General features: G+C 64.7%; 2 protein-coding genes across 5 annotated transcripts in view; both read left to right on the top strand.

The window, feature by feature from the left end:
* Positions 1-905: 905 nt before the first annotated feature.
* Positions 906-11,227, top strand: FGR (FGR proto-oncogene, Src family tyrosine kinase). 3 transcript variants are annotated; one of them, XM_039381288.1, is made up of 13 exons: positions 906-1,031; positions 4,940-5,030; positions 5,198-5,450; positions 5,549-5,651; positions 5,942-6,040; positions 6,174-6,277; positions 6,348-6,497; positions 6,935-7,099; positions 8,109-8,288; positions 8,433-8,509; positions 8,617-8,770; positions 9,786-9,917; positions 10,064-11,227. In XM_039381288.1, the coding sequence occupies exons 3-13, from the start codon at positions 5,210-5,212 to the stop codon at positions 10,270-10,272; spliced, it is 1,614 nt and encodes a 537-aa protein (XP_039237222.1). In that variant the 5' UTR covers positions 906-1,031; positions 4,940-5,030; positions 5,198-5,209; the 3' UTR covers positions 10,273-11,227. The 3 variants fall into 3 exon arrangements, with proteins under 3 accessions (XP_039237222.1, XP_027596146.2, XP_039237223.1); XM_027740345.2 differs by having other exon boundaries at positions 4,940-5,000; XM_039381289.1 differs by lacking the exon at positions 6,935-7,099 and having other exon boundaries at positions 4,940-5,000.
* Positions 11,228-17,518: 6,291 nt separating this feature from the next.
* Positions 17,519-22,115, top strand: part of AHDC1 (AT-hook DNA binding motif containing 1) — a 50,982-nt gene continuing 46,385 nt past the window's right edge. The window contains exons 1-2 of one of the 2 annotated variants that reach the window (XM_039381230.1): positions 17,519-17,631; positions 18,157-18,277. The gene's annotated coding sequence lies outside the window, so the exon portion shown is untranslated. Of the gene's footprint in view, positions 17,632-17,768; positions 17,810-18,156; positions 18,278-22,115 lie in introns of those variants that run through there. The other variant, XM_039381231.1, reaches the window with a different exon arrangement.

Genomic DNA, 22,115 nt, shown 5'->3' on the forward strand with positions numbered 1-22,115 from the left:
AGAACCCCTCGATCTGGGGGTCAGGGTGCCAAAGGCCTGAAGTGCTCTCTTGCAGGTGGGTGCCTCAGTGATCTGGGCTGGGATCCTGAGGGGGTTTCAGGCAGGGTGCTGGGGGTCTCCTCCCCTCTCCCAGAGCCCACTGAGGTTTGTGGCTTGGTGTGACAGGTGCCAAATCTTGGGGTCATCCCACCAGCAGCTTCATCTGGAGAAGGGGTAAGTAAGGGGGGTGATGTCTGGTGGGCTGTCGATGGCCACAGCACTGGCTTGAGCCAGCTGGGAGCTGGTCCCCATCTTGGGGGGACAGTAGGACCCCCCTGGAACACAGTGCTGGGGCAGGGTGGGCTCTGCCCTGCCCCGAGAGCCCCTGTGCCACGTGGCTGCTGTGTGTGCTCTGCCACCAGACGGGCACCTTGTCCCTGTCCCTCGCAGGGACACAGCCCCCCGTGTGCAATCCGTGCGCCCTGCCTGGCTCGGGGGCTCAGGGAAGCCGTGCCAGGATCTCTGGGGATGAGTGCAGGCAGCCCCCCACCCTGGCACAGGCTGGATCCCCACACACATCCCATAAATCCCATAAGGCAGAGCCAGGGGATCCATGCCAGTGTCCCCTTGTGCTGCTGGGGACCAGGGACACCCCAATGCCACCCTGTGTCCTGCTATACCACCCCCACGGGTCCTCAGCGAGTGCGCCGGAGGGCGATCCAGGGGGCGATCCAGGTGATCCGGAGGGCGATCCCGCCGGTGATCCAGCAGCCGCCCCGGCCGGGCTGGCTGGTACAATGAACCATCGCTGGGAGCGCGGGGAGGAAGGGGGGGCGAGGGGAGGGGAAGCTCTTGCTCGGCTGCCAGAGCCGCCGAAGAGACACGGGAAGCACACGGCCGGGCGCTCTCCCGCTCTCCCACGGCCCCCGCCTCGACACCCCGGCCCCCGGCGCCGGGAGAAGCGGGTGCTGCCGTGGCACCCCGGCCGGGGGTCCCGTCGGGAGCAGCTCGGGAGCGGGGGGTCCATGCCAGGCGGAGCGGGAGCGCTGACGGTAGGGGAGGATGCGTGGGGGGCACGGTGCAGGGTGGTGGGGGGCTCACCCCTGTAAAGTGGGGGGTCTCTTAATCCCCTTGTTGTGTGTTTGGGGAGGTGCTGAGGGATGATCCCCCCAGGTGTGGGGTGGCTCTGGGTCCCGGGTGGGATGGGCACCGAGCTTTGGGGATGGAGGGCCCCGTGACCCCCGTGCGGGGCTTTTGGGGGCCCTGCCTGGGCTCTGCCCTCACTGCTCCCCCCAGGCAATGCCTTGGGGTGGGAGGAGACCCCCGTCCTCGCCGTGCTGGGGGGCAGCGGGTCAGCGGGGGCTGTGGCGTGGGGAGGGCTGGGGGCACCCGCCGGCTCCAGCTCGCTGTGCCGGCACTGATGGCTGTGACACCGCGTCGGGAGCCTGCGGGGACACGCGGTGCCTTCACCCGCGCCGGACCCCCGCGCTGGGGAGGGGACAGGTCACGGCACTCCGGGACAGCGGGATGGGGACACACACCTGTGCCCTCAGCCCCGCGAGTGTCCGTGGGCTGCCAGCCCAGCCAGCGCTCCGGGGGCTGAGCAATCCCTGGCTGGGGCTGCGGGAACAGTCAGGGGCTCAGGCTCTGGCCGGAGCGGGTGCTCCCCCCGCTCCCTGCAGCTCTGCCTCGTCCCAGGTCCTTGGTGTGTCCCAAGGAGGGACAGGAACTCGCCGCTTCCTGCCCTGCACAATTCCCTCCCCACCCCGCTCCTCCCGGGACATTGTATTTGGAGCCCTGGCCGGCTCCCTCCCTCCGCCCCTGCAGCCCCTTGGATCCGGGAATTGCTCTTCTTCCAGCGGAAATCCTGCTTTCCCAGCCAGCGATGGGGCTGGGAGGCTGGGGAAGGGGGGTTGCCTCACTCCTGGGCATCTCCTCCTTGGCAGGGGGCAAGGAGACCCCCCTGCCCTTGGCCTGGTGGCTGGTGGGTAGGCTTGTGCAGCAGCTCACTTCTGGGGGGCGGCCTCTTTTACCCCAGGGAATGGCCCTGCCACCTCCTGGGGCTGGCACGGGGTGATGCTGGCCAAGCACTGGTCAGGCCTGGCCAGCACAGCAGGTTTTGGGGGGCAGCTTCGAGCCCTGTCCTTCTCGTGGGCATGCAGGGGATGGGGTGTCATCCCTCCTTGCACCCCTTGTTCTCAAGGAACCTGCTCCCACTGGGAGCCACAGGGGACTCACCAGGCCCTGAGTGAACTGGGAGGGCTGGAGCAGGAGCAGGGCTCCTGCTCTGGGATGCAGGGCTGGAAAGGAGCTGGGGGCAGTGGGAAAGGAGCTGGGGGCAGTGGGGAAGGGGCAGGGACACACCACCATCTGCTACCACAGCAGGATGAGGAGCAGACAGTCGAGGCAGATGTATCCTCTCATCCCCTCCCCAGGTCTGTGGGGTCATGGACATGGGCTGGGAACATGTCTCAGACTCCTGTGTCCTAAAAAGAGGCACCTTCCCCTTCTGGGCTGCAGCTGCCTCGTGCCTCAGTTTCCCCCCTGGGACCAGGCACCTCCAGAGCCGTGGGGTGACAGAGGAACCCCAGCTGGGCTCTGCAGCCCTCTCGGTTCCTCTTCCCTGGGAACAGGTTGTGAGAGCCACCGGAATGTGGGGGCTGTGCAGGGTGAGGGGGCGGGTCAGGGCATGGGGCACTGGGTACCCAAAAGGCTGCAGCCCCGCTGTGGTTCCTGCCTGGCCCCCCCAACTACCACCATCCCCAAGGCCTGGGGTCCTGCCAGCCCAGAGGTTCCCCTTGGCTGCCCCTCCTCCCCCGTGCCGGGCTCCTGCAGCTTCCTCTTCCCGCTGTGTAGGTGCCATGGGAGTTCCTCTGGCAGCTGCCCCCGTGCCCGGGGCAGGGGGGGTCATGGCACCCTCAGCCTGGCCAATGCCACCGTGGCTTGTCCCCAAGCACGTGTGACATTCCCTGCTCCACGCAGCTGCCCCCCCCCGGAGCCTGAGCCCTCCTTCACAAGGGGACGGAGGTGACATCATGGGTCACAGGGGCCACAGTGGCGCGTGCAGGGGACACTGTGCCCCGTCCAGGAGCTGGGGATGGGGCCGAGCCGCCCCGTGTCCCATGGGGCCGGGGAGCAGATGGATGGGCAGCCAGGGATGCGGCTGCTCCGTGCCCAGCCGTGCCCTGCAGGACGGGGGGTGACGAGTTGGCCGGGTCTCAGCGCGGGGCGGGAGCTGGGACCGGTGCCGGTGGAGCCGGGGCGGGAAGGGCTCAGTTGCCATCTGCTCCCGGGCTCCCAGTAGCTCCTTTTCGGGAGAGCTGGAGCCAGGTGCCAGCGCGGAGCCACCGGACACGGCGCCAGCTGCGTCCCCTCCCCATGGACAGCGCGGGGGGACGGCTCTGGGACACTCTGTGATGGGCTCGGGGGGCTGTGGGAGCCCGTGGAAGGGGAAGAGTGGGTGCAACGCTGCTGCACAGCACCTGAACCCTCGGTGCTGTGATACTGGGGGCTTGGGCTCGCCTGGAAGATGCTCCTTGCCAGCCCCATCCCTGCTGGCAGCTCTGGCAGCTCTGAGCCACCCGCTCGGCACCGAAATTCGGCGAAATGGGAAGTTTCTGAGCGTGGTGGGTGGGTGATTCCCACACAGAAGGGACAAGGTTTGTGAGAACCAGGGGTGTTCATCAGCTGAAACAGCCACTAATAGCGAGCAAGAATGAAATCCCCAACCAGCTGAGCGCTCTCGGATTTGGCAACATTGCCCCGTCAGCAACGGTCACGGCCTTGACACACCAATGGTGTTGAAAGTGGAGGTGGAAGGGGAGAGCTGGGACTCTTTCCACCCCCACTGACAGAGGGAAAAGGAAATCAGTAGCCATGATGAGGGAAACCCGCCTGAAACGTCTCATCCACCCCAAAACCTTCGTCTCCTCCTGCTCTCTGGAGCGCAGGGGACAGGGCACCTTCCTGCTCCTCCCCTCCGCTCTCAGCTGGAGCTCTGCCAGATTGCAGAGTGGAAAGCTCTGCCCAGTGCAAACTGGGCAGACTGGTGTGGGTGTTCAGCACCCAGCAGAGTGACAGAGCTGGGGACAGGCGGGAGAGGTTCAATTTCCTCCTCCTCTGTGACACCTTCGTGGCCGGAAGAGCAGGGACCTTCCTCCCCAAAACACCTCCTCCCTACTGAGCAGAGGGTGTGGGGTCAGGGACGCTTCAGAGGCTCCTCCCCACCCACCCTGGCTCCCTCCAGCCTCGGGGCAGCCAGGGACACAGCTGCTCTTGAAGGGAGGCGAGCGGTGTGGGGAGGACACAGTGAGAGAAAAACCCGCTCGAGGATGTGGTTTCAGCCTGTGCAGGGGTGTTGCAGCCCTTGGAGGAGGGTTGCAGCCTCTGTGGGGGTGTTGCAGATCATGTAGATCATTTTAACTCATGCAGGGGGGGTTTGTAGTCTGTGCAGGGGTGTTTTAGCTCGTGCAGGGGTATATTACAGCCCGTGCAGGGGTGCTTTGGTCCGTGCAAGGGTGTTTCAGCTCGTGCAGGGGTGCTTCAGGCCATGCAGGGCTGTTGTAACTCATGCAGGGGTGTTATAACCCATGACAGAGGTGTTACAGCCCAAAGCAGGGGTGTTGCATCCTGTTCAGAGGTGTTCCAGCCTATGCAGGTAATTCAACCCATGCGAGGGTGTTTCAGCACATACAGGGGTATTTTAGCCCGTGACAGGAGTGTCTGAGCCCAAGGCAGGGATGTTTCAGCCCATGCAGGGGTGTTACAGCTCATGGCAGGGGTATTTCTACTCTTGTAGTGGTGTTGCAGCCCATGGTAGGGGTGTTACAGCCCTTGGTGGGGTGTTGCAGCTCTTGGACGGGGTGTTTCAGCTTTGATGGGGCGTTTTAGCCCTTGCAGAGGTGTTTCAGCCCATGCAAAACTCTTGCCCTCTGCCTGACACCCTCCCTGGTGCCCACAGGTGCCTCTTCCCCTCCCCGAGGTGACATGGAGCAGCTGAAGTGACCCGAGGAGCCCTCGCAGTGAGTGGAGCCACCACGGAGCCCCCCCAGGTGCTGGGGGGGACGTGGGGACCCCCGGGCAGCAGAGCACCCCGGTGTCCCCATGTCACCCAGTGCGTCGTGCCGGGGGGGTGGCAGGAAGGACCCTGCTCCTCGTGGGGCAGGCAGGGTGCCCCCCGGTGCCCCCAATCCTGTGTCACGGGCCCTCTGTCCCGCAGGCGGTGCCCAGGATGGGCTGCGTGCCCTGCAAGGAGAAAGGGGCTGGCAAAGGGCAGGGGGGGGGCGAGGGGAGCTTCTCCCTGCCCCCCCCCTCCCAGTACGACCCCGATCCCACCCAGCCTGGGGCCAACTTCACCTGCATCCCCGACTTCAACAACTTCCAGGGGCCGGCGGTGCCCTCGGCCCCGTCGCTGGCGGGGCCGGGCGTGTTCAGCTCCAACACGCTGCAGATGCGGAGCGGGGGCATCACAGGTCAGCGGCGGGGCTGGGTGGTGGGAGGGGGGTCCAGCTGCGCCCCGGGGAGTGCAGGGGATGCAGGGGCTCACTGTGGTCCCCTCTGTGTGCTGCAGGCGGGGGGGTGACACTCTTCATCGCCCTGTACGACTACGAGGCCCGCACGGAGGATGACCTGACGTTCCAGAAAGGGGAGAAATTCCACATCATCAACAACACGTGAGCCCTCCTGGACCCCCTGCCGCTCCCAGTGCCCCCCTGCCACCCCAGAGACGGGTCTCCATGCCATGGGTACCCCCTGCAGGACCCAGGCTGGGAACACAAGCTCTGTCTTGGCTTCGATGTTGGATACCAGGGCCACGTGTGTCACGAGCTGGGCGGGCTTAGCAGAGATGGGTGGGGCAGAGCAGGGTCTGGGGGTGCTGTGTGAAGGGTGAGGGGATGCAGGATGGCCAGGTCTGTCTGTCTGTCCCCCCTCCTCCTCCTCACTCTCTGTTCCTCTGCCCCAGGGAGGGGGACTGGTGGGAGGCCAGGTCGCTGAGCTCGGGCGCCACGGGCTACATCCCCAGCAACTACGTGGCCCCTGTGGATTCCATCCAGGCAGAGGAGTGAGTAGAGGGACAGGGGTGGGGGCAGACCCCGACCCCGCCTGGGTGTCCCGGTGAGCCCTGGCAGCGCCGCGGTGCCGGTGGGGGTCCCCCTGGGTGCCCCTGGGTGGTCCCGAGCCCGTCCCCGTGGCAGGTGGTACTTCGGGAAGATCGGGCGCAAGGACGCGGAGCGGCAGCTCCTGTGCCACGGCAACTGCAGGGGCACCTTCCTCATCCGGGAGAGCGAGACCACCAAAGGTACGGGCGCGGGCACGGGGACGCCGGCGGGTGTGCCCCGTGTCCCTCCCTGACCTGTGCCCCCACGCAGGGGCCTACTCGCTCTCCATCCGGGACTGGGATGAGGCCAAGGGAGACCACGTGAAGCACTATAAGATTCGGAAGCTGGACAGCGGGGGGTACTACATCACCACCCGCGCCCAGTTCGACACCGTCCAGCAGCTGGTCCAGCACTATATAGGTAGGGTGGGATGGGGGGCACGGCGGGGGGGGCGATGGGAGGGGTAGGGAAAGCCCAGAGAGCCTTTGGTAAGAGACTGGCTGGGCAAACTGGGTGGAACTGGGGAAGGAGGGGGCTGTTGCGGTGGTGGCGTTCGGGGATTCCCTGAGGGTCTCCCCCTTTTCCATGTCCTGGGTACAGGGAGCACCCAATGACGGTCTGGGTGGGCCTCACCCATTCCCTGGGCACGGCTGGGGGGGGGTTGGAGGTCCAGCCCAGCTGAGGGGGTGTGGGGCTGTCCCGGGGGAGGCAAAAGGGGGTGCACTCCATTTTTGTACGTGGATGCTGGGGCGTGACTGGATGATGCAGGATCCTGGGCAATGCCCGGGGTGGTGGAAGGTGGGCAGGGGGCTGGTGGGGGTCTGTGCCCACACCGACCCCCTGCCCCGGTGCCGCAGAGCGGGCGGCCGGGCTGTGCTGCCGCCTGGCCGTGCCGTGCCACAAGGGCACCCCAAAGCTGGCTGACCTGTCGGTCAAAACCAAAGACGTGTGGGAGATCCCCCGAGAGTCCCTCCAGCTCCTCAAGAAGCTGGGGAACGGGCAGTTCGGGGAAGTCTGGATGGGTAGGGCCTGGCGGGCAAGCCAGGGTGAGCAGCGGGGGGGACACGGGGGTACCCCCAGGCCTGGCACCCACCTTGGAAAAGCTCCTGTCTGCTGGGACAGGCTGAGCCAGATCGATTCGTCAGCATGGGGAAATATCCCCTGTCCTCTGGGATCATAATGGGTATTCCAAGATGCTCCTTGATATATGGGCAAGCAGCCCTCCCCCCCATTTCAGATGGGACCACAAGACCAGGCTGGGGGGTCCCACCTTCGTCCTCCTCTTCCTGCGGTGCCCTGTGCTCCCCCCGCTCGGCGTGCATGCTCCATTCATCCCATCCTCCATTCCATCCCCCATCCTCCCCACCCCCATGCTCCATTCATCCCATCGCACCCCCTCCCTCCCTCCTCCTCCTCCTCCTTCCCTGCCTGCCCCCCTCGCCCCCTGCAGAGTATAACGACGGGTTGTGCCATCTGCTCACCCACCCGTGCCCCACTATGAAGCCCCAGACTCTGGGATTAGCTAAGGACGCCTGGGAGATAGAGCGGGAATCCATCACCCTGGACAAGAAACTCGGCATGGGATGTTTCGGAGACGTGTGGATGGGTAAGGCTGGCCCAGCCGGCCAGGGCAGGGGGGCACAGGGTGGGCAGGAGAAGCCCAGTCCTGCCCTGGCAGGGAGAGTCACGAGGTGCCAAGTGGTACTCACTGGTGTGGGGGAGATGGCAGCTTGGCACAGGATCCCCCATGGATGGTCGGGGAATGGGGTGAGGTATCAGAAGATGAGCCTTGGGGTGAGTGGGACCCCTTGTCCTGGGTGGGGTGTGGTGGGATCATGGCCCTTCCTTGCCTTGCCCTGATTCCTTGCTCCTCCCTCCATCCATCCATCCATCCACACGAGCATGCATCCACTCACCCTCCATCCACTCACCCTCCATCCACTCACCCTCCATCCACACCCCCCTCCATCCCGGCCCTGCAGGGGCTGGCTGTCCCCCGGGCTCTTGCTGACCCCGTGCCCCCAAACCCAGGCACATGGAACGGCACCACGAAGGTGGCAGTGAAGACGCTGAAGCCGGGGACCATGTCCCCCGAGGCCTTCCTGGAGGAGGCTCAGATCATGAAGCGGCTGCGGCACGACAAGCTGGTGCAGCTCTACGCCGTGGTGTCCGAGGAGCCCATCTACATCGTCACCGAGTTCATGAGCCAGGGTGAGCCTGGGGCACTGCCCGGGGGACCCACCACCTCTCCTGCAAGCCTCACCCTGCTTGGCTACAGTCCTGGGCAGGGGGGCTCGCAGGGGAGGGCACTCTTGGGTTTTGGGGTGTTGTGACTGGGCCCCCCTCTGCCTGCAGGCAGCCTGCTGGATTTCCTGAAGGACGGGGACGGTCGCTACCTGAAGCTGCCCCAGCTGGTGGACATGGCAGCCCAGGTACTGGGGGGGGCTGGCACAGGGTGGGGGGGGGGCTGGCACAGGGCGGGGGGACCCCCCGAGGGTGTTTTTGGGGGGGTTTTACTGCTTTTCCCCCCCCCGCTCAGATCGCGGCGGGCATGGCGTACATCGAGCGGATGAACTACATCCACCGGGACCTGCGCGCCGCCAACATCCTGGTGGGGGACAACCTGGTGTGCAAGATCGCTGACTTCGGCCTTGCCCGCCTCATCGAGGATGACGAGTACACGGCACGGCAGGGTGGGCACCCCTGACCTGCCCCCTCCCTGCTGGGTCCCACCCTCAGCCTGGAAATGGTCACCCCCCAGGGCTGGGTGGCCTGGGCAGTGGGTGCCCCAAATAATGGGTACCCAGGGGGGTGGGTGTCCTGGGTGATGGACACCCCAAATAATGGGTACCCAGGGGGTGTGTATCCTGGGTGATGGACACCCCAAATAATGGTTATCCCAGGGGGGTGGGTATCCTGGTGATGGACACCCCAAATAATGGTTATCCCAGGGGGATGGGTATCCTGGTGATGGACACCCCAAATAATGGGTACCCAGGGGGGTGGGTATCCTGGGTGATGGACACCCCAAATAATGGGTACCCAGGGGGGTGGGTATCCTGGGTGATGGACACCCCAAATAATGGGTATCCCAGGGATGGGTGGCCTGGTGATGGACACCCCAAATAATGGGTATCCCAGGAGATGGGTGTCCTGGGTGATGGACACCCCAGATAATGGGTGCCCCAGGAAATGGGTATTTTGGGTGATGGATAACTTGGATGATGGGCACCCCAGGGGATGGGTGTCCCTGGTGATGGACACCCCAAAAGATGGGTGCTTCAGGGGATAGGTATTTTAGGTGATGGATGCCTCAGATGATGGGTGATACCCCAGTGGATTGGCATCCTATGGTATGGGTGACCCAGGGAATGGATATCATGGGTGAAGGACACCCCAAATTATAAGTACCCCAGTTTATGGGTGCCCCAGGGGATGGGTGCCCCAGATGCAGGGTGTCCCCAGTGCTGGGTGCCTTGGGTGCTGGGTGCCCCATGTGTGGGGTGCCCCAGGCTGAGGGTTTCACGGGTGCTGGGTGCCCCCAGCGCTGGGCACCCCCAGTTCAGGGTACCCTGGGTTCAGGACACCCCCAGCACAGGGAGCTCCATGTGCGGGATGTCCCGGGTGTGGGGTGTCCCCAGACCTGGGTGCCGTGGGTGTGGGTGCAGGGGGGTGCCCCAGCCATGGCTCTCCTGCCTCTCCCTGCAGGTGCCAAGTTCCCCATCAAGTGGACGGCTCCGGAGGCCGCGCTTTTTGGGAAGTTCACCATCAAGTCGGACGTCTGGTCCTTCGGCATCCTCCTGACGGAGCTGGTGACCAAAGGCCGGGTGCCCTACCCAGGTATGGCCTCCCCGGGGCAGTGGGCACCCCTGGGGTGCAGACAGGGGCTGATCTCCCTGGGCAAGGGGTGCCCTGTGCCTCGGTTTCCCCGCTGGCTGGTCCTGTGGGGGTGCTGCTCGCTGAGCAGGGCTGTCCCTGTCACACAGGGATGAACAACAGGGAGGTGCTGGAGCAGGTGGAGCGGGGGTACCGCATGCAGTGCCCGGGGAGCTGCCCCTCGTCCCTGCACGAGGTGATGGTGCAGTGCTGGAAGCGGGAGCCCGAGGAACGCCCCACCTTCGAGTACCTCCAGTCCTTCCTCGAGGACTATTTCACCGCCACCGAGCCCCAGTACCAGCCTGGGGACAACCAGTGACCCCCAGGAGGCTTTGGGGTGGCTTTGGGGGTGAATCTCCCCCCTTTTTTAGGGGCCTTTTTGCTCCCCCCCCCCAAAACACCTGTTGGGGGTGCTCAGGGTGCCCCAGGGAGGACGTGGGGCTTTGCACAAGGATGTTGGACTCAGAGAGGAGCCCCTCCCTTCCCCACTCCCCTTTGTTGCCTTCACACCCAGCTTTGAACTTGAGAAGGGCTTTGGCTGGGGGGGAGGAGTGTGGGGGAACCCCCTCTGCCCCCCTCCCGACAAACCTAGACTCACAGCAGCAGAGAGCTCGGGGGGGCTCTCCCCATGCCAACCCCAATCTCCTCTGGTAATGCATCTGGGGGGTTCAGCCCCCAAAATCCTGGCACTGACCTGGGGAAGGCCACCTCAATTCCCCCCCCGAACCCCACTTCTATCTTCTTTAATTTATGAGATTTTACATCCCTCACCCCAGCAGCCATCACCCCCCCCACCTCAAGGGATCCTGATATTTGAGGGGATTCCCTTGTCCCCCCCCCCCCTTTTTATCCCCTCTGCTTATAGTAGGGCCAACTCCTGAAAGCCATAAACCTCTGCTTGCACTGGGGGGGGGGCACAGGGAGTCCTGGGGGGGTACAAGCAGTCCTGGGGGGATGACAAGGGGTGCAGGCAGGGTGGGGGGCAGCTCTACCCCAGGAGCTGTTCCCTGCCACCCCGTGGGGGGCAGGAGGGGGTTACGGGATGGGGTCACCCCCCATGGCACTCCTGGGGGTCCCGGTGGCAGCTTGGCTCAACCCCCTGTGGCATTGAGGGGGGGGCTTTGGGGGTCAATGTGAATGTGATGGCACTGCCAGCTGGTTCCTGGGGTCCCACTTTCCCCCTGGGCCCCCCCATTCCTGAGTGGGGTCCCAGGCTTGGCCCCATGGTCAGGAGCCCCCTGTGCACCCACAGGGCAGGGCTGTGGGTGAGCAGTGCCATGGGGGGGGTGGAGGGGGAGGGAGGGAAGGGGAGGGATTTGTTGTTTATTTTTTTTAATGAAGTCTGTAAATAGAGAGAAATAAAAGCTTTCTAACGAGCTGGGGGGGGGAGCCTGGGTCCTTCTGCCCCTCCCTCCCAAGGGAGAGGGGGAGATGGTCACCCTGCAGGGTGGGCTGGGGGGTGGTTGAGGCCTGGGGGAACAGCAAGATTTGGGGTGGGGGCACCAATTCGTGGGCAGGGGGGGCTCCCAGGTTCAGCCAAGCTGGAACTGAGTGATGAACCCTCACCCCCTCCAACCCCAGGGCACACAGGCTTGGGGGGCTCCATGGGGGTGAGCAAAGAAAGCCCCCCCTGCCCTCCCAGGCTGTGTGGGGAAGGGACACACCAGCTTCCCTTGCAAATAAAAGCCTGGATTGGGAAGCAAAGCCCCCCAGCACCCCCTGAGAGGGGACCATCCTCTTCTGCCAGCTCTGACAGTGGGGGGGATCCCAGGCTTGGGAGGCTGGGCAGGAAGAGGTTAATTTTCCTTGCAGCTTGGCCTCCCCAGCAGGGCCCAGCTGTGGCTGGTTAATGAATTCCCCAGCACTGGTGGGAAGAGGGGACTGGCCCCGGGCTTGGGGGGGGTGTCAGGCTAGGGGAGGAGGCCCTGGGCAGGTGGGGAGGGGGGCACAGGGCCAAGGTCAGTGGGTTTGGGGACATGCCAGGGAGCTTGGGGGACATACCAGGGGGGTTTGGGGACATACCAGAGGGCTTGGGGGGCATACCAGGGGTTTGGGGAACACGTCAGGGGGGTTTGGGGAACACGTCAGGGGGGTTTGGGGATATACAAGGGGACTTGGGGACATGCTGAGGTGTTTAGGGACATACAAGGGGGCTTATGGGATGTAACAAGAGGTCTGGGGTCATAGCAGGGCTTGGGGACATGCCAGTGGGGTTGGGGACATATCAGAGGCTTGGGGACACACCAAGGGGTTGGGGACATACCAGGGGGTCTGGGGACACACCACCATCCCTGGGTACCTCTGGACATCTCCCAGCTCCTGCTTTGCCCCCAGGCTGTGGATCCCTGGGCACAAGGTCGTGGAGCAGAGGAGGGCTGGAGACGCCTCCCCCCCCTTCTCCATCCCGGGGAAGAATCCCTGGGGAAGGGCCAGGCCCCTGGCCAGGCCTGGCTGGGCAGGGTGGCAGCCTGCCCGGGGCTGGGGGGGGGGGCAGAGCAGATTGTGGGGCAGGGCCAGGACTCGGCTGGCACCAGGTGGCCGCGGGCACGGCCCCGGTGCCAGATTGTGGCCATCGGCTCCGGCCGCCCCACGCCTGGGGCTGGACACCGGGGGACACTTCCAGGGGCACCCCACTGTCACCAGCACCCCCTGGTATTTGGCACACACAGCTGAGACCCAGCCCTGACTCTGTCCCTGTTCCCGCCCATTCCTGCCTTGTTCCTGCCTGTTCCTGACCCATTCCCTCCTGGTTCCTGCCCATTCCTGCCTTGTTACTGCCTGTTCCTACCCATCCCTGCCTGTTCCTGCCCATTGCCTTCTGGTTCCTGCCTTATTACTGCCTGTTCTTACCCATTCCTGCCTGTTCCTGCCCATTTCCCTCCTGGTTCCTGCCCATTCCCGCCTTGTTACTGCCCATTCCCTTCTGGTTCCTGCCCGTTCCTGCCCATTCCTGCCCACCCCTGCCCGTTCCTGCCTGCTTGGGCATTCAGAGGGGCTGATCCCACCCTCTTCTGTCCGGCTCCCGACTGGAAGTGATGCCACCCCGCCATGTCCCCAGCCAAGGTCCCTTGTCCCCAGCAGTCCCGGTGGCAGGAGCGGGTCAGGGCGGAGGCAGATGGTTTGTGCTGACCCTGCCGCGCCCCGGGGATCCACGTGGATTCAGCCACGTGCTTTTCCATGCGGTTGTGCCACCACAATCCCCGGGCAACCACGGCCATGTCACCAGAGCCTGTCCCCAGTTTTCCCCTTCGGTGTCGTGAGTGTGAAAGCTCTCGGGGACAGCGGGTGGGGCCCGAGGTTGCAGGGACCTGCATGGACGGGCTGAAGGGAGGGACCCCCATCCTGTCCCTCCCCCCTCTCCCTACGTGGGTGCCCCAGGAGGGGCGAAGGGGTTAAAGGGTTTTGCTGCGGGGTGACTGCAGGCTGGGCAGGAGAGGGGGCATCGATTTTATGTTAATGCTGGGCTGCATCGATCAGGGGTGGAGGGACAACTGCTGGGGGGCACGGCCACACCCCCACTCCCGGGGTCACCCTTCACAGAGCCCCTGCAGCTCCCAGCAGGGTCAGCCCCGGAGCCAGGAGCGATGGGGAGGTGGGGAAGGAGGCTGGGACCCCCCCCCCCCCCCCGGAGGTGCTGCAGGCTCATTTTTGCTGCACAGCTCGGCCTGGGGGCTTAACGGGAAGGCGGCTGTGGGTGCTGGGGGAGGGCAAAGCTGGGGGGGCTCTTCCCCTCCTGGCTGCATCCCTGTGGCGTCACAGCTGCAGCACCTTCAGAGAGGAGCCAGAGCAGCTCAGCACCGCCTTCCCTGCCCCCGGGGGTTGATCCAGCATCACCAGGTCCCCCCCTGCTCCCCAGGCCCCCCATCCCCATGGTGCCCAGCTCCGGACGGCTGCTCTGCCAGCACCGTGCCAGGCCGGGCCCACGGTGGGAGCTCCCGGCGGGGGGCTCTGGAGCCGGCGTGCCCACCCTGTGCCAGGAGCGCGGTGGGCGCAGCTGCGAGCCCGCCGCAGATGGCCGGCGCCGCAGACCCTGGCACGGGGGAGCCGCGGCACTGCCACCCCTCCCCGGGGGTCCCCTCGACCCCGAGGTGCTGCTGGGGACCCTCGTGGCCGTGCCTACCCGCAGCAGGGCGGGGGTTTGCCCCTGTCCCCCTCGGCCCCGGCTCCCCGGGGACTGGCAGAGCCCGCAGAGCTCCTGGGTCGTGGATCGGAGCCACGTCTCCGCGGCAGCGATGGCCAGACAACAGTGGAAAATGGCCAAAAATGTGGGTTTAGGCTTGACCAGGCTTGAGCCTGCTGGTCCAGGCCTGCGGGGGCTGTGTCCCCAGAGGGGAAACTGAGGCACAGATGGATTTATCTGCAGTCACCCAGCAGCTCAGCACCAGTCGCTGGGAGGGGACACCTTTTTTTTCCGTGGAAAAACAACAGATAATTGGGAAGAGCTGTGCTCCGACAACAGCAGCATCTGTGACAGCAGTGGGGAAGCAGCAGGATTTGGGGACGGAGGTTTCTTAGGCGTGGGGACGGTCAGGTGACAGCGCAGACACAGGCGATGGGGAGGGGGCACAGCGGGAGCCCTGCTCTGCCGGGCACGGGGCTGCTCGGAAATTGCTTTATTGGGAGAAATCTGGGATGGTTTTGCTGCTGCTCCGGGGCAGCCTGAGGCTGGAATTCAGGGATAAATGGGGCTCTTCTGCCGCAGTTACATTTATGGAGGTAAAATCTGTCTGGCTCAAACCCTTCACAGACGTCGGGGGGGCAGGACCCCCCCCTCCCCAAATCCCATTGGGGTCCCTGGACGGTGCAACTCCTGTATCCCAGCAAAGCATCAAACACCTTTCGCTGTACCCTCGGCCCCCTGTCCCCGCGCACCCCAGATCTCCCCCACACCGCCCCCCTGCCCCCAAACCCCCTGCTCCCACCCCAGGGAGCTGGTGGCTTTTCGGGTGACAACTGCCACCACCCTCCAGCCAAGCCAACCCCAGCTTTGAGGGGACAAACCCAGGCAGGTCCTCCTGATCCTGGCCACGGGGGTGGCTTCGCCCCTCGGGTTTGGGAAGGGGGGTGGGTCGCGGGGTGCGGGGACACGGGCTGAGCCGGGGACAGCGGTGGCCCCGGCTCGGCAAAGCAGCCACTAGATGGTAGCGTAAGTCCACGCCAACGCTGCTGACACAGCACTTGGCTGGGAGAGGGGACAGGGTGCCCGGGTGACCCGGGTGGCCCTGGGGACCCGCCTCCGCCACCCACCTCCCCAGCTGCAAAGAGATGCTGGCAGGGCTGAGCACCCGCGGGGTTGTGACACGAGAGGCACGGGCACAGCTCACCCACCCCCATGTCCCCTGCCATGGCCACGAGCCACCTGTGCCCATGGGGATGCATGGGGGACCCCACTCCCAACCCCATCACACCCATCTCTACCCCAAATCCAGATCCCAAAAACAACCCCAAAGACACTGCAGGGCACAAGCCTGACTTGAGGGGGGACAAACCCAGGCCTGGGGACAAGTGGGGTGACCCACAAGGTACCCAGCTAAGCCTGGGGCTGCTGGGCACCCACAGGAGCCTGGCAGGGCTGGGATGGGGGTGTCCATCCCACTGTGAAGCGCCTCATTTTCCTCCTCATCCTCCTCCAGCCCTGCCCAGGGCTCCATGCCAGACTGATATATATATTTTATGATAACTATAGAGATGCACTTCAAACCTGACAAAGGACTTTGACAGTTTTAAGCATCTCTTTGATTAATACATGACCTTTTAATGCTTCGGATTAAATTAATAAATCTTTTACATTCTAACCCATTCCGTTTGCAATGTCATGTTTTTTGCACGACCTCTCTCTCTTCCCTGCCCCGTCCCTCTGTCCCACTCCCCTCATCCCTGCACAGGTACAGTGATCCACAGCCTTGCAATATTCATGGGGCTCAGAGCCCTGCAAGGCGAGAAGGGAGGGATCCTCCTCGGTGTTTTTTTTTTTTTTTTTTCTTTGAACCATCCCTAAAAATAGCAAGAAAATTCAAAGCTGACATTCAGGGCGAGGGGACGAGGAAGCCTGCAAAGTTGCTCACTCAGCCACCAGCAATTGCAGCGATCCTGTCTGCGTGTGCAGATTCCTCTGCTGACCGGGCTGGAGCCCAGGCCTCCTCTCTGCTCCGCTCCCAGGAGCGATGCAGTCCATGCCCCATCCTTATCCGGGGTGTGCAGAGTCCAGCCAGTCCCAAATCCAGCCCTAAATCCAGCCCTGCCGATCCCGCTGGGGCGCGTGGAGGGGACGGAGCTGACACCTTTCCAGCTGCAGCAGGTCCCTGCTGGAAGGCCACTCTCAGCCTGACCCCAGCTCACCAGTTCCTCCCGTTTGAGCAGTGAAACTGGGGTGCCCAGGATGCATCCAGAGCATGGATTCCCCCCTGGCTGCCTGTTGATCCAAAAACACACATCCAAGCCCAAGCTGCCCCACGCAGGCAGAGGGCTGCTGTGGAGCCAGGTGCTGTGTCTCTCCCTGCACCCATGTGTTATTCCATCGATGACTCACGTGTTATTAGCAGCCAGGCAATATTCCCAATTCCCTGGAGTTAACCCTTCACTCGTCACTCACAAAAACACGATGTCATAACAAACATCACCGGTATTATCTGCTTTAATTATATTGTGTCTACCCGGCTCCGGGAACATTAACAGCGAGGGAGACTTGATGCCGGGGGGATGTTCCATGGAGCCATGGGGAGGAAGGTTATGGGGTGATCAAGGAGCTGGGGGGGCAGCTCCCTGCTCTGCCACCGTGTCCTGAGCGGTCTGGGTCACCACCTTCCCTCCTGGCATTCCCTCTGGGACATGGCCAAGAGGGGACGCAGCACTGCATCTCAAATAAATTGGAGGAGCAGGGAGTTAGCTAACAGCAGAGATGTTTCCAGGCCTCAGACAGAGCTTTAGTTTTAAAAAAAAAAACAAAAAAAAAAACAAAAAAAAGAGTTAAAAGGGGGGGGAGGCAAAGGAAAAAAGGAGGTGCTTGGCTCCGTGGGGATACCTGGCTCCGTAGGGGTTTGTGAGGGCTCAGGGGTGCTGAGTTGGAGAGGGTGATGAGGCGCACCCCGGATTGTGAGGGGGGGCCGTAGAGGGGGGGGGAGGTGTATCCCCAAATCCTGCATCCCTAAGGAGGGGGTGCGCAGTGCGGGTGCAACCCGGGAGAGGGCAGCAATGCCCCGCGCATCCCACTGGGACCTCGGGGGGAGGGGGGGGGGAATCTCGGGGGTGGGGGTGTTACCCTCCCCTCGGGGTGCCCCCCACCAAACTCTCCCCTCTCTGGAAGTACCCCCCCCCCTCTCTCCCAGCGCGGCGCGCAACGGCCGCGCGCCCATTTGCGCCCCTCCCTGCGCGCTTCGCAGCGACTGGGAGGAGAGAGAGAGGAAAAACAAAAAAAAAAGGGGTGGGGGGGGAGAGAAAAGGAAGGAGGGGAAAAAAAAGAGGGGGGGGAAAAGGAAGGACTACAAGGCCCGGCATGCCCCGGCGGTGCTGCACGGCTCCCCGGGGTGCCGGATGCTGGCCGTGCCGCTGACAGCGGAGCGAAGCGGAGCCGCGGTCCCCGCCGCGCACGGAGAGAGGAGCGAGGGGCTGGGCGCGCCTGGCCGCCGGCTCTGCTCCCCCCCTTTTATCCCAGCCCCCACAAAGCCGGGAGCGGCAGAAGGCAAGAGAGAGGGAGGAGGTGGTGGAGGAGGAGGAGGAGGAGGAGAGGAGGAAGGAGGAGGATGGAGGGGGGGGAGGAGGAGGAGGAAGGTGGGGGAGCAGCGGCCAGCCAGGGCTATGCTGCGCTGTGTTCTTCTTTGCTTTCCGCAGGCGGCGAGCGGCGGCGGCGCAGAGGGGAGGTCGGTTCCCCTCCGCCTCCCGCTCCGCTGCCTTTTGTGTGTGTGTGAGAGGCGACGGGGGGGGGGGGAGCGAGAAAAAAAAAAAAACGAGGAGGAAAAAAAAAAAGGGGGGAAAAAAAGGGAGAAAAATAGGGGGAGAGAAAAAAAGGGGGAAAAAAAAGGGAAAAAAATAAGCTGAGCGGTAGAGGGGAGAGAAAATCCCGGAAAAAATAAAATAGAGGGGTGGAGGGGGGGGGAGAGGGAAGGAGGAAAGAGCAGGCAGGGGACGGAGGAGGGGGCGGGCTGGCAGGAGCGGAGTTGCCTGGGGAGAATGTGAGCAGGAGGCGCTGGAAATGCTCTCGTTGAAGGTGGCGAGCGGTGCCGAGGGCTCCGGGACCCCCGCGGCCGGTCAGGACGCAGCCCCGGCGGGCGGCAGGAGCCTCCCCAAGCGGGCGGGCTCCGAGGGGCGCGGAGCGCAGGAGCCGGCGGGTGAGTACCGGGGACCCCCGCCTTTGTGTGGGGCTGGGAGGGGGGAGGACACACGGGACACCCCCTTTGGGCAGAGCGGGAGGGGGGGGGAGGAGGCGGCGTGTCGCGCGTGTGTGTGTGTGTCCCCCCCCCGCGCCGTCCCCTCCGCTGAAGTTGCGCGGCGAGTTGGTGCCAAATTGCCGGAGTTTAATGGCACTTGGGGCGGGGAGGGGCGTGCGGGGGGGAGGGGGGAAGCCCGGGGCGAGCCCCCCGTTGCAAGGGGGGCTGCCATGTCCACGAGTTCGGCCGCCTCCCCCTGGACACCCCCCCCCGCCTCTTCACCCCCCCCGGGTGCGAGCGGTGAGTGACAGCTGTCAGAGCCGGCTCCGGCCACTAGAAGGCAGAGCCTGTCAACAGCGCTGGGGGTTAGGGGGGCTCCCCGGGGGACATGGGGACCCCCCGGGGCACAGCATCCCACCCCCTTCCCCTGGCAGCCTGGCCCCGGGAGCGGCGGGCTGGCCCTCGAGGGGCAGCCCCGGGGGGGGGTGGGGGTGAGGGGGACGCGGGGGGCGCGGGGGGCTCCCCCCCAGCCCCGCCGGTGAAGTTGCGAGGTCTGTGGCGCGGGGCTCGGCGAGCGGTTGTCACTCCGGTGCCTGTCATCCCCCCTCTGATTTGTTTTTATCGATCAGCTGATTTAACACCACCATCCCCCCCCCCCCCCCCCGCGCGGCCCCTCGGTGCTTGTGATGGGGACCACGGGGGACCGCGATGGCTTTGGCGGGGGCTGGAGTCGCCCCACGGGGGTCACGGTGACGCCAGACCCTCTGCCCACCTCGGGGATGTGTTTGGTGTCCCCAAGGCCCTCGCAGGTGGAGACACCTGGGTCCCTGCTTGTTTACGTGCTGTGGGGGGGACGACGTGGCTGTGCCCACGACCGAGTGGCCTCGTTCATCCAGCCCCCTCGGCCCGTGGCTGCCAGGAGAGCCCCCCAAAAGCGGCGGGGTGAGCTCATTGTGTGCCACAGCGCGCGGTGGAGTCACTCCAGATTTATCCTGGCGTGACAGAGAGCAGAAGCGAACCCCCGGGGCGGCGGGCACGGATCCTGCCCCGCTCGCTTGCCCACCCTGGCGCCGGCGTGGTCCGAACCGGGGGAGGGGGGCGCGTGGTCCGAACTGGGCCCCGTGGTCTGAATCGGGGGCCCCCCTCCCAAGCCTCCCCGCCTTTCCTCGCCCCCCCAGGTGTCCCCTTACACTGGCTTCTCCTGCTGGGCTGTGGAATTTGCAGGGGAGGGTGGTGGTGGTGGTGGGGAGCGCGGGGGGAAGAGGAGGGCGGAGTGGGGGTGGGGGGGGGCTGGAGAAGGGATGGCGCGGCGCCAAATTCCGCTCTGCCATGTCTCTGTAACCTGAATAGGCCAACTCCATCCCCGGTGCGAGTCCCCCGGGGCTCCGCCGCGCTCCGATGCAGTCAGGCGGGAGGTGGCTTTCGCCCGGGTTGTGCCGTGTCCCCCCCGCTGACAGCCCGGCAACCCCAGCCCCGGTTCCCTCCCGGGCACCGGCCGGAGCCACCGCGCGCCCGCCGGGAGCCGGTCGGGCAGGAGGTGGAGATGGTTTGGGGGAGAAAGGTTGGCACCGTGGCAGGGACGGGGTAGCCAAGGACACGCCGGGAGCGGGGCTGGCCGGCGGAGGAGAAGCCATGGAAGCCCATGGAAGGTTACGGGAAGCCTGGGGGGGCCGGCGCTGCCCTGGCCTCCTTAGAGGAGGCAGCAGAGACCCGGGGCAGGCTATTTCTGCTGAGATCCCGAGGAAAGCTCTGGGAGAATTGTGGGCTTCTATAAATAGTGTGTGTCAGCCGAGTGGAAACAGGGCCTTGAAATGCTCCTGCTATTCTCCCGAGTGCTTGGAACCAGCTCTTGGTAAACAGGGCAGCGGTGGGGAGGGCTGTTTCCTTCTTCCGGGCTCGGTAACAGGAGCGGGAGGGATGTGGGGGGGATTTTTTTGCCTGGCGATATGGCAGCGTTCCCCCCCCGGGGCCGGCCGGCTGGATGCCGGGCTGTGGCCGGGCTGCCCGGATGCGGGATGGCCCCTGAATGCGTCGCAGATGTGTGTCCCCCCCCCCGCCTCCGCTGCCGTCCCCTCCCCAGCCCCGCCGCCCGCCAAACTTCGGGGCTGGGATGCGCCGTGTGGTCCGGACATGGTCCTCGGGGAGCCGGCGGTGCCGGGGGTGGTTCTGGGGGCGCCGGGGCTCAGCTGGCCGGGGGATGCTCGGCACACCCCCTCCTCTCACCGGCACGGGGGTCTGTGGGGTCACAGCCCGGCTCCCCCACTCCCCACCGCGCATCCGTCCGGGCTGGAGTTGCTCCCGCTCTGCCTCGGGGCACATGCTGAGCGCTGCCTTGCGCGTGCTGGAGGGCAGGGATTTGATCCCGTGGGACCTTCCCAGGCATGTCTGGACACCCAGGGTGCTGCGGACCTCGTTCCTCGAGGGGGTTCTAAATGCGGAGGGGACATGGTGACATGTTCCCAGGGTGTTTGCTGGCTCCAGGGTGCATCCTGGCAGTCCCAGTGCCGGGGTGAGCGCTCAGCTTCCCATGGCGACCCGGCCCCGTGCTCGGTGTGACCTCCCCTCACGCCCGCACCCCAATGCTCACCCTGTGCCGCAGACAGTGGCTCAAAAGCTGCCTTAACGTTATTTCCCTTAAAAAATAACACAGAAGGGAAGCAACTGGGCTGCGCTCAGCTCCCCACTGGGAGTTTTCAGGGTGATGTGCAGCAGGCTGTGCAGTGAGAGGGATCCAGCGCGCTCCTGGTGGGATTTGGTGCTGGACTCGGAGTTCACCGGGGTGTCACAGGCCTGGGGGGCTCACCCCGTCCCCATGTGCTGCCTGCCCGGGTGCTCAGTGCCAGCACAGCAGAGCGTGCCCTCGGCGTGGGTGGGAAGGGGCGAGCGCCAGTCCGGTGGTTTTTTTTTTTTTTTTTTCCTCTTCCCTCTCCATCTTTTCTTTTTCTTTTTTTTTTTTTTTTTTTTCCCTTTTTTCTTTCTTTTTTTTTTTTTTTTTTTCTTTTTTCTTTCCCTCCCTCTCTGTGGGTTGAGCGTTGGGGCGACAGACAGGGAAAGTCTGAGCAATGGTCTCCGTGCTGGTGCTGTCTTCAATCACCGCGTCCCAGAATCCCTCGCTCTGGGCCTTCTAGGCACAAGGGCTTACAGCGAAAATCGGCAGCTGCAGCTGCGAGTGAAAGCACAAGAGCCCGGCTGGGTCTTTGGCATCGGCAGGAGAGCAAAAAAAAGCTGGGGGAGGCGAGGAGGGAAGGGAAAAGGAAGGGGGATGGGGGGGGGGGGACGGAAGGGAGGAAATGTGCCCTGTGGTTTTTTTCCAGGCTTGCCACCGAGGGTTGTGTTTCAGAGCATCGGTTCCCGGGCGCGGGAAGAGGCGGGAGGATGGGGGGGTGCGGAGCGATGCCTCCGGGGAGCTCATTAAAATCTGTCGGCTCCCCCCTTTCTCCGGCCGAGGGAGGCTGGATATGGAGGGAAGGAGGGGAGGGACGTGCTGGGAAGGAACATGCCGGCAAACCGGCTGCCCGGTGGGGACAGTTGCCGGCCCAGGCAGGAACGCTGCCCCCGGGGCTCACCTGTCGGAGCACGCCGGGCGCGCCGTGCCAGCGAGGCCGTGACAGGGGCTGGCGTGTGCCGCCACGCCGGGGACTCCCTCGGCACCCGGGAGAAACCCCCCGGACACCCAGCCGGGCTCGGGAGCGGGGATGAGCGGCCACGGTGCCAGGGTGGCGGTGGGTGGGTCATGGGGGTGTTTGGGGGTGCAGGGGGTCAGCGGGGTGAGCGCAGGGAGGGGGGGTGTGAGCGGGAG

This window comes from Pipra filicauda, unplaced genomic scaffold (assembly GCF_003945595.2).
Source record: "Pipra filicauda isolate LSUMZ 115617 unplaced genomic scaffold, ASM394559v2 scaffold219_size1829416_pilon, whole genome shotgun sequence".
Classification (NCBI taxonomy): Eukaryota; Metazoa; Chordata; class Aves; order Passeriformes; family Pipridae; genus Pipra; species Pipra filicauda.

What these genes read in the sequence shown, in the direction of transcription:
- FGR (XM_039381288.1), top strand. Translation starts at nt 5,210, where the DNA reads ATGGGCTGCGTGCCCTGCAAGGAGAAAGGGGCTGGCAAAGGGCAGGGG. An exon ending in GATTCCATCCAGGCAGAGGA is followed by an intron (nt 6,041 to 6,173) that starts GTGAGTAGAGGG and finishes TCCCCGTGGCAG; the next exon opens with GTGGTACTTCGGGAAGATCG. An exon ending in CGAGTACACGGCACGGCAGG is followed by an intron (nt 8,771 to 9,785) that starts GTGGGCACCCCT and finishes CTCTCCCTGCAG; the next exon opens with GTGCCAAGTTCCCCATCAAG.